The sequence below is a fragment of the Harmonia axyridis genome, chromosome 1, assembly GCF_914767665.1.
Source record: "Harmonia axyridis chromosome 1, icHarAxyr1.1, whole genome shotgun sequence".
Taxonomy (NCBI): domain Eukaryota; kingdom Metazoa; phylum Arthropoda; class Insecta; order Coleoptera; family Coccinellidae; genus Harmonia; species Harmonia axyridis.
In genome coordinates this window covers 63,472,408-63,484,414 of record NC_059501.1, presented here as the reverse complement: position 1 = coordinate 63,484,414, position 12,007 = coordinate 63,472,408, and the positions used below count along the sequence as shown (strand labels likewise).

Here is a 12,007-nt window from a genome sequence, read left to right as displayed (position 1 = left end):
TATACCGGTTCTTATGCAAGCCATATGGGATTCTATACGCACATCAATTCAGCTCTAATGAAGTAAGCCGCATAAACAACGAACAATCAGGGCATAAATCAATATGCGGAAAATCTTTCGCTAAGTGAACGCTCATCCGCGAATGAAATGTTGCCAATGCCTTGCAGTAGGTATATATATGCGATATATACGTGCCAAACATAACGAACACCTTCGGAAACGCTAAACCTATCAATTATAGCTATTGCAGTCAGTTGGCTCTCGATAGTTCTCTATACAAATTATGATAATTCTCATTATTCTCGTTATTATATCAGGAACATCTCCGTCGGAAAACTAATGGGCAGTAACACGAGTAGTGGAGATCGGTTATCAGCCAGATAATTGACTACATAATTCATACCTGTTCCGGTGAGAGAACCAGTAAAGGAGCACAAACTCCTTTCATCGGCCCGGAACCTTTCTGTGGTGTAAACAAATGCACCTACAAGAAAGAGTTTCAGGAAAAAGAGGTAACCGAAAGAGAAAAACTCTGGCGGAATCTTCCTGGTCTGGATCACTCTAAAAAGTTTCTTCGAAACTTTGACTCTACAAGATCCAAGAAGTATCTGGATCTTAGTAAGAATATGCTACACCTCCTCACTGGATTCCTCACAGGGCATTGCCGCCTTAGGAAACACTTCATGAGGATGGATCTAACAGAAAATGACGAGTGCAGATTCTGTGGTGAGGAGGAAGAAACTCCGGATCACCTGGTGACGGAATGCCTCGCCATCGCTAGCCAACGCAAAACCTGCCTTGGACACGAAACTTCTAGAAGTGAGGAATTAGCCTCCTTGAAGCCATCCCAGATATTGGAGTTCATCAGAACTCTGGAACTGGAAGGGCACAATAGACCATTAGGTCGCAGTGAAACGTAACCTCCTTAATTAAATCTGAATCTAATCTTACGCTCATCCGCGAATGAAATGTTGCCAATACCTTGCAGTAGGTATACAGGGTGGCCACTTTTTCAATGGGATTGTATTGGTAACTTTTAAACCATAAGAGTTAGAAGGTCGGTCAAATGGAGAAAAAGTTGCATGCATAGAAGCATTATCAAGCAGTTCAAACAAATCGAGATTATCAGGGCCGGTTATTGAGATATCATAAAAAAGTAAATTCTGTCATTTTGATTTTTCTTTTTTTCTCACTTAATTTCAAATATTATCAAAAAATGTTACAGGAATTTTTTATTCGACAATAAATCGTTCTCAATTTGACGTAATGAGATTTTGTATCCAACGTTTCGTGCTCTCTGGGCCACCCTCAACTTCATTTTTTTCAATACGGATATATTAATATTTTATGACACTTTTCGAAATAACTTTCAACGCTGAATTCAACGATATATCATACAATGTCATTCAAAGTAGATTTTCAGGTGATTTTGACCCTCATCCAATTTTCTTTGGGTTGGATCTGTAGTGAATGCAATTTATCAAAAACTGCTTTTAATAAAATAGTCAAGAGACCCGAATACAATGATTTTAAATTTGAATACCAAGCCTTGCAAAACTTATATCGTAATGATATCAAAATAAAATTCGATTCTGGAATAAATGAAAAATCCAACAATAGTGATTTCTCGCGAGAAGATTGAGAATGTATTGGAAGGTATTCAAGAAGACGAAATGAGCAAATGTATAAGAAGTATGGGTTCCAGAACCGTTAAATGCATTTTACGAAATGGTGGACATTTCGAACACTTACTTCATTCATTTTCATTTATTTTCGAATAATCATTAGATTTTTCTTTCATCAAATGATAATTCGTTTAATTATTAAGAATTGAAATATGTAAATAATTATTACTTGTTTCTTGATTTGATTCTGATATGTTCCATTTAGTTCAAGATGAGTAAGTTGATTTTCTCATCGAAATGTAATACAGATCCGACCCAAAGAAATTTGGATAAGGGTCAAAATCACCTGAAAATCAACTATGAATGTCATTGTATGATATATCGTTGAATTCAGCGTTAAAAGTTATTTCGAAAAGTGTCATAAAATATACAGGTCCGTATTGAAAAAAATGAAGTTGAGGGTGGCCCAGAGAGCACGAAACGTTGAATACGAAATCTGATTTCATCAAATTGAGAACAATTTACTGTCGAATAAAAAATTCCTGTAACATTTTTTGATAATAATAATTTTAATAATAATAAAGTGGGAAAAAAAGAAAAATCAAAATGACAGAATTTACTTTTCTTATGATATCTCAATAACCGGCCCTGATAATCTCGATTTGTTGAAACTGCTTGATAATGCTTCTATGCATGCAACTTTTTCTCCATTTGACCGACCTTCTAACTCTTATGGTTTAAAAGTTACCAATGCAATCCCATTGAAAAAGTGGCCACCCTGTATATATGCGATATATACGTGCCAAACATAACGAACAACTTAGGAAACGTAACACCAATCAATTATCGCCATTGCAGACTGTTGGCTCTCGATAGTTCTCTATACAAAATATGATAATTCTCATTATTCTCGTTATTATATCGGGAACATCTACGTCGGAAGACTAATGGCAGTAACACGAGTAGTGGAGATCGGTTATCAACCGGATAATTGACTACATAATTCATACCTGTTCCGGTTTAGAGGTTCTCATAGCTTCGCGACAAATTGACTTGTGTATCACGAGTTGAAATCGATACTAGGGGCGTTATAAACCTTGGAATGGTGGAATCGTTCGACAATAGTAAGCACATTTAAAGATAATGTTACGTTGGGTTCGTTCCACTGTACGTGTATATCCGTGATTTGCAGTCAGTTTGAAATTTTTCCGTCATCAAACGATAAGAAAGTATTTATTTCTTCAACAGGGAATCGATAACACTGCTTCACAGTTTACTCTTTGGTATACAGGGTATATACTAGTATACTACAAAACTATTAGAATGTCCGAGGGAAATATGTCTAGACAAAAACGAAATCAACATCATCAAAAATCTCGATTGGAACCAAAAAGCAAACATGAAGATTGAATCCGATGGAAAATCGAAATTCAGGAGAATCACATAAAATTGTATTCTCTTCGACTTGTACATACAATATTGATATACAGAGTTAGAACTATTTAGAGCGGCACTACAGGGATATCGAAATTCATTAAGATACAGGGTGGCTTGAATTACAAAAAAGTTGCGTTATTTAGGGATTAGTGCGTTGGTGTTAACAAATCCAAAATATCTCCAATAGTTCTCTAGATACTCGAAAAAACTGATAATAAAGATTTTCTTTTCATCTGTAAAACTCATTTGTTTCTGGAACTTCACGAAATTCGGTTTGTAGCCATTATCCAATAAAGAGATTGTAATGTTGTCGTCAGATTTTTTTCTGTTTTCCATTGTTTCAGAGACGTGATAGTCAATTGATTTCTTCTTATGGACGCCATATGGGTTGTCCTTATGAGGTGATAAAGAAAAAATTACGAATTCAACAATGTATCGCACTCAACAAAAATATGGAGTCTGGCTACGAAATTTTGAACTTCCCTTTTATTTTTCTGTTTAAGTAGTAGGCTGGTGCCAGAATTGTTAAATAACTTGTTACTTCGTTCAGTTGTTATGTGGAACTATCACTTAATTTTCGTGAAAACCTATATCTTGTTTGATAAGTAACGTACTATTAATAACATAATCATGCTGATACCAACACTCTACGTAGCGAACAACTGGCAATGTCTGTAGAAATTGTTCCATATAATACAAAAAATTTAGTTGATGATTTCACATACCAACTGTCAACTACAATTCTGATATTTTTGGAAATGTACTGACCGAACTCATCAAATGCAATGGTTACGAAAATACATTGATAAATGATTCAGTAGTAGGCTGGAGCCAGAATTGTCAAATAACTTTGTTGTCAGTTATTATGTGAAACCATCACTAGAGTTTTCCAAATTATGTAGAACAATTTCTACAGACATTGCCAGTTGTACGCTTTGTAGAGTGTTGGTATCAGCATGATTATGTTACTAATAAGACGTCACTTATCAAACAGGATATAGGTTTCTACAAAAATTAAGTGATGGTTTCACATAAAAACTGAACGAAAAAACAAGTTATTTGACAATTCTGGCACCAGCCTACTACTTAAACGAAAAAAAAGTAACTTCAAATTTTCACAACTAGACTCGATATTTTCCTAGAGTGTGATACATTATTGAATTGGTAAATTCTTTCTTTATTACCTCTCACGGAGTTTCAATATGGCCATATAAAAAAAAATTTATTATTTGAAACATTGGAAAAACAGAAAAAATCTGACGACATCATTATCTTCAGAAACAAATGAGTTATACAAAACAAAAGTAAATCTCCATTTTCAGTTTTTTCGAGATATCTAGAGAACCATTGGAGATATTTCGGATCTGTTAACACAAACCCACTAATTCTTTAATAACGCAACTTTTATGTAATTCAAGCCACCCTCTCTAACGGTTATCTAAGGGTTCTAACCCTGTATTGTAACAGTTAATTCTTGGGGTCAAAGGAACACAATTTGTCTTCAACATTGTTTTCGATTTGACCCGGATGGAAAAATATAGCCATTTCAAATTCTCATAATGAGCTGGAAACCTGGACAATAATAAATTTTTTTCCAACCATAAGAAGAACATGTACAGTTCATTCAGACCGAAAGCAATTCCTTCATTAAATTGAGAGAATTTTTTTGTACATTTATCACATATGAAAATATTGATTTGCATAAAAAGAATATTATGACTATGTATTCAATGAATGATGGAAAAGTTGGACTCCACTTGCGATCAAATTGGTTCAATAATGTGTACCTATGGCTGAACTATGTTAATATCCGAAATTAATCCAATTAATATCCGTACTGTAATTAAGACTTTACATGTAACAAAGACTGTGATTGTTGCATGAACTTTTGGCATTGATGATTTTATTCTACAGGTATACTTCTCAATTACACATTCTTCATATTATGGTCAACTATACCACTTGATTCATCTTGATTTAGGCATTGAAATTAAAATAGTAACATTCAATCTAAATATCCCCAATTGAACATTCTGCTTCTTTCAACTCACTGAATTTGTTTTCATATTAGAACAATTATGGCCTACTTGAAAGTATGCCGATATATGCTCAAGGATGAAATTATCTAAAGCAAATGAATTCAATCAAAGTATTCAATCACATAGAAATGCATTTTAGTATGTAGTGGTAGGTTTCAATGTAAGATTGAATGAACTGAAGAAAAATACTGTAATGTTCGGTAGCAGCAGTCTTCAGTGGGATTTTCAGATCTTGAATGGTGTCATTTTATAACGAGACTATTTTGTGAAAACTGTTGTGATCATGAGTTTCGAGAGTGATCTGAATTCTTCAAAACAGAATGCTGACATTAACATTAATGAAGTAACTCTATATTATTAAAACTGTGCAAGAGCTCAGTACTTTGTGATCGAATTGTAGCGGTTGAGGTGAGCTTATTCAAATGAACTTCATTTTCGAACTGAGTTGGCTAGTGCTTCTATGGACTAGTTTAGTGATGTTGATAATACTATATTTGACACGATAGAATTAAAATATAGAGCAAAACTGATAACTCAGTGAAAAAATTTTGAAAATCCATCAATAAATGACTGAGAAATAGATTATTTAAATTTAAGTATTTTAGCGCGGAACGTCTTTGGTCTGTGACGTCACGGCTCTTGCCTGTGATCGCTACACTATAAATTACGTTTAAATACTTAGCCGCGCCAAGGCTCTCGGGCCGTTTGTAGTTGTACAGTGTAGTTTTAACTCGAGTTTTGTTTTTATGTCACCATAATGGAAGAAGGCTTCGTGAAAGGACAATTTGCCTAAAATAGATATATTCGCAGTGATGGAGTTTTTTTCTTCAAATCCATCTTATGTCAGTGCAGAAATAAAAGGAGTTAAACTTTTCAAGTAAATATCTACTTTTGAGTTTGCTTTATCATGGTTCAACTTATAACGATGATTTATTTAAAAAACGTTTCATAAACAGTTTGTAGTTGAGTATTGGTTGTTGAAGTCTATCCATTATCAATGGCAAAACATATTTATCTGAGGAGTAAAAAGTAAAAAGAGAAAAAAGTAATTTATATGTATGTATATAGTAAGTTATTTCAGCCATCGTGTAACGAACAAAACACGACACGAACGGCACAAGTGATTGTACACCAATGAATTCGTAAGCACTCTGCGAATACCAATCGTCTAGTGTGTGACGTCACGACACTTACACCATAGTATAAAGAACTTATACTATGCTTACACGTACTATGAAATTATTCTTCCAAGCGCAACTTCAAAGTCCCATAACTTTTTCATTTCTAGAGAGATTTCAATGATTCTTCCACATTTTTGTTTCATTTTACTTAAATTTTTAGAATTGATCCTTAACAAAAAAATGAAAACTAGTCCATTCTGGAATTTGATTCTTGACAATATAGCAAATCTTCATTTACGTGGGGTTTTTCAACAGAGTTGCATTTAGCCAGAGTATGTACCTTGGTGCATTAAGACTGATATGATATGGGACCAGTGGCGGCTAGTGAATATTCATCACCAGCCAGTTTCTGCAGGTTTCAACTCACATTGAGTGTAAACTAGCCAAAATTAATAACGTTCATAATGCATTGAATTCGAGTAAGGTTCCAAGGTATTCATAAAATATGCTGAAATTTCACTATGTTACACCTAAGGTATGAACTATTAACAATTGCATGCCATTCGACTTCTATACCAAATGCATTAGATGATTTACATGATATGATAAGAATGGGTGAATGCTTCATATAACAGCTGTGATAAAAAAGTAAATGTAATAATACGAAATAAGTGATATCGCTTCATCAATATAAGTTTTGAATGAAATTTTCTATTCAGTATGCTACAAACGTTATAACAACTACTAAGATCACTAGTAACTAGTTCTATCCTCGCAATCTTCACTTCAATCTTATGCTTATGCGAAATATTGCCACGGAAACAATCACAATACCCAAACACCAAATTGAGGAATGCAAAGATTAGATATAATTTCACTTTTTGTTTTATTGATAATATTGTGACGGAAAAAGTAATCATTTGATGTGAAAGACAGTTTGTTACGATTATGTTAGTTCATCTCAACCTCATGCATAAATAATATCAACATAAAACTTGGCATCGTTTGGAAAACATCACATTAATATTCTAAACATGAATTCAGTCAAAGTAACCATTGAAACCAAAAATGAGAAAAATGTTCTCTCATTGTTGCAATTTGCAGTTTACATCTAACTCTAAATTACGATAGTTATCAAAGGCTGGACAAATTTCGATCTTTTAGCACTACAACTTTTAAACCAGATGAGATAGACAAAATCTGATTTCGCTTTTTTCGAGAAACTAGCAAGAGTAGTATTGATTTTTGGCCACTTTCTTTTGTTTCCGAGTTATAAGCGAAAATCGGAAAAATGGCGATATCGAAAAAAATTCATATCTCCATTAATACTGATGATAGAGCTCTGAAATTAAAACATTATACAGGCACTTTTTTACGAACAATCCAGTTGCCTGCTCTCTTCTTAATAGGATTTTTAATTACGAAGCTATGGCCCAAAGTTATGTTTTTCCAAACAATAACACAACATTTATTTGCCATTTTTTGAAAGCTTAATTTTTCCTGATTTCTATTGTTTCAGATGTTGATGAGCACAGCAATATATAACAAGAGCAGTGTCGTTCGATCAATCATATTATTTCGATGCTTTTTACTTGTTTCTACAAAATTCGAATCTAGATAGAAAAAAGTTTATATACTGGTATATATTTTTGAAATCAGGAAAAATTAAATTTTCAAATAAATGGCACAGTAATGGATCTAGAAATCCCATTACATAAACATAACTTTGGGTGCTTCATTAAAAATCCTGCTAAGAGGACGAGCACGCCACTGGGTTCTACGTAAAAAATTTACCCTATAATGTTTTAATTTCAGAGCTCTATCATCAAAATTAGCGGAGATATACATTTTTTCGATATCGCCATTTTTCCAATTTTCGCTTATAACTCGAAAACAATAGAAGTTGGCCAAAAATTGATACTACCCTTGTCAGTTTCTCAAAAAAAGAGAACAAGAATAGGGTATCAGATTTTGTCTATCTCCTTTGGTTTAAAAATTGTAGTGATAAAACATCGAAATTTCCCACCCTTTACATAAGAATCATCAAACAATTTCAATCATTGGGTAATGGCATGCCTTCATGCACTGAGGAAGAAAATGTTAATTTGAAGGGTTTCATGAAATCAAACAATTGAAAGATTCAACAGGTGTTGATAATTGAATTAAGTATACGTAATAATTCTACTAGAAACATTATTCATAAGTATTCAAGAAAATTAAAATAATATACAAAAACTACATTTCACTACTTAATTGCCACTGGTTAGTGCAGTTTTGAAAGAATAATACCATACCAGATTCCATACTAGAGTCCTGTTGCGAGTCGATTTTGGTAGAACGAGGTATATCTGTAAACGAACATTCATTTCAGATCCATAAATCGTCACTTGAGAAAAATAAAAAAAAAAACAAACTAACGAAGTTCAACTACCAAATATATAACACAATCTAAGGAAATCAGATCCTACGCTAATGAAGGTATTCATAACGATCAACTATAAATTGAAAATTAGGAGAAAGTAGATAGTTTGTCGAAGTTCATTAACAGAACTTTGTTCAGAAACTCTTATTTGAATCCACGTAGAATTATAATATTGTGCTACCTTTCAATATCCATATCCTCTGGTTATAATAGCATCCCTACATGTTTACCGATGTTGCTACCGCGCTGACTATGATGGGAAACTTAGCAGTTGTTGATCGTAGGTAATGCCATCATTAGCAAATAATGGCTAAGAAAAACAGTACAAGTTCTATTATCGATTTCAACACACTTAAAGTTTACCCTATATCTCAAAATACCCCGATAAATTTATACCACAATTTACTGGTTCAAATGGAAAAATTAACAAAAATGATCATAATTGGAGTATGTATTAATGTTTTGTAGGACATTTTGCTTCGGTTTAGTTGAATAAGGGACATTCATAAAAAAAATTATTTATATTATTTGGAATACATTCAATCAATACCTCATTGAATTATGATATTATAAATTTATTGATAGTTGTTGTAACAATATAAAGCTTTGAAAATAGCAGTTTTTCAATAAGAAAACCAAATATATTACATATACAGAAGTACAACCATGCAATATAATGATCAAAGTACAAATCAAAATAGGCGAAGGATTTCTCTTCTCATTTTTCCACCATTTTTCACACTCAATGGTCGATCTTAAATCAACGTGAAGATCAAACTGGCTATAACTGTGACATCATTGGCTATTTGTAAGTAATATAATTGGCACAAGTTTATGGCAGTTCGGGATTAAACAATTAGATAGTCTCCTGCCAAGAAATAACTTGAATAAATACAGAAATAAGAATGTAATCCTGTTTATTTTTGACTGAATTTGAACTGATGAATTAATCAGTGCTAATTCAATTATTCTCTAATGTAATAATGGTTCTTGTGTAGGAACAGAAGACTCGTGTTAAACGCAACAAGAATAGGCAGGATCATTGGGAGTGACGCAACAAGCAATTTGAAAACGCCTGAAAGTCATGGGAATGATTCAGAAACAAGGAAATTGGGTGCTATACGAGATGAAGCCAAGAGATGTTGAACAGCGTTTGTTTGCTTATGAACAGCTGCTTGCAAGGCAAAGACGGAAGGATTTCTGCATCGCATTGTGATTGGAGACGAAAAATGGGTTCATTAGGATAATCCCAAGCGCAGGAAATTATGGGGAAATTTTGGCCATGCTTCCACGCCGACGGCCAAACCGAATATTCACGGTTCCATATTTGGTGGGACCAGCTCGGCGTAGTGTATTATGAGTTGTTAAAACCGACTGAAACAATCACAGGCGATAGTTATCAATTAATGCGTTTAAGCCGAGCATCGGGAGACAAACGGCCGTGATACAACGAGAGATGTGATAAAGTGATTTTACAGCATGACAATGCTCGACCACATGTTGCAAAAGTTGTCAAGACATACTTGGAAACGTTGAAATGGAAAGTCCTACGCCGTATTCTCCAGAAGTTGCTCCCTCTGACTATCACTTGTTTCGATCAATGGCACACGGCCTGGCTGACCAGCAACATATGAAGATAACATTATAAAGAAGTAAAAAATTGTATCGATTGGTGGATCGCTTCAAAAGATGACTAGTTTTTTCAACGCTGGATTTGTACGCTGCCCGAAAGATGGCAAAAAGTAGTGGCCAGCGATGGGCTATACTTCGGATCATAAATGTATAACCAGTTTTTCAGAATGAAGCCTCGAATTTCGAAAAAAAAACGGCGGATTCAAAGTTGTACGCCTATGTATTTCATTAGAAATATAATATCTGTCATTATTATTCCATCAGCCTTGAGAAACCAAAGTATTCTGGTATCATCTTTTACCGAATTCTAAAAGGAACAAAGTGAATGGGAAAAGTATGAAACCTCATTTTCCGAGACTTTCCCTCAAAGCGGAATATCTGATTGAAATAACTAATTAACCTTTGAAGGTTAAAACAGCCAAAGATAATTTGTGTTTGAAGTAGAGAGGTGCGTAGCAGTCCAATTTGAGTTTCCTTTGGTATTCGCCGGTTTCGCCAACATAAAATTCAAGCTGTTGTTTTCCCTGTTCATCTAATTTGTTGAGTGTTGTTTGGATCATCGTAATTTCGAAACCTCTTTCATTAGTTGCGCCAACTTACTGAGTTTATAGAATTTCTCCGAAATGTGAATACACTCGTGAGATTTTGCAAATATTGGAAAGTGCTCTTGGTGATTTCTATAGATATCATTCGGTTGCATCTATAAGGAGTTCAATGCAATAAGTTTGGTCTTAACCATCCACAACACACCGTGTTATCTGAGAGATTAGATTCACTCAAGCTACAGATGAAATTTTGTTCTCGACTTTATCATGAATCGAACAAAATTCATGAAAAAATTAAGATCTTTTGCAAAACCCACATATTTCAGAAAAATACTCCCATATTTGATCTTTCGAATCTTAGAGCCAAATCTCAGACCGGCGCATTCGCCATTCTGTACATACCCTTAGATTTTTTTTTATAAATCGATTCAAATGATTCTGCAACGGTACAAAAATTCGTTAATTCGATCATAAGAAACAGAAAGGTATTAGTAAATTGATTGAAAACATTCAAGTTAGTCTTTACCTCGAAAGGGAGGCATTGATATTCTTCCACGAGATCAAAATTTGAAAACGAGCCACGAAATGGCGAGTTTTTGAACGAATGAGTATTAGAATGAGCCTAATGTACGAATATTATACATTAATAATAATAATAATTGTTCTTTATTAGCCATCGACCGAAGTCCTTCAGCGTAATTTTACATTATTCCCTGAATTTCTCAAAAACATGGAAATTAATGAATATCATTTTAATTTTTACATTTTGTAGTAAGCTACATTACAAATTTAATTTATTCAAGGAAACAGGAAAGCTGAGGAAAATCTGGGCGTACGCCAATGCGTATCTTCGTGCATATGTACCCGATACTTTGAAACTGTGATATCTTTTTTTTTTCTGGTTTCTTTGAATGTATATCGATAATTGATTCTGTACTATTCACGTCCATGTTTTAAAAATTAAGCAATTTGTCATAGGAATTTGGACAGGAATTCCTATGACAAATTGCTTAATATATCGATAATTATCGCAGCGAAATTATCATAATTGTTTTCCTCTATAAAAAAAAAAATAAATGAATCCCGAGTGAAAAATCAGATATAATTGCCGAGAGATGATCCCAAAAATGATAATCTGAACTAACCGGAACGAGGATAATGATCAACCCCGAGTTAACAGTCACCT

General features: G+C 33.7%; 1 protein-coding gene across 6 annotated transcripts in view; it reads right to left on the bottom strand.

The window, feature by feature from the left end:
• LOC123685720 (RNA-binding protein Pasilla) overlaps window positions 1-12,007 on the bottom strand; it is a 210,864-nt gene that overhangs the window by 111,256 nt on the left and 87,601 nt on the right. For 3 of the 6 annotated variants that reach the window (XM_045625554.1, XM_045625581.1, XM_045625571.1), the window contains one exon: window positions 8,517-8,570. The exons of the other annotated variants lie outside the window; for them this stretch is intronic. In XM_045625554.1, coding sequence (XP_045481510.1) covers window positions 8,517-8,570 — 54 coding nt within the window. The remainder of the gene's footprint in view (window positions 1-8,516; window positions 8,571-12,007) is intronic. 6 annotated transcript variants of the gene reach the window in all.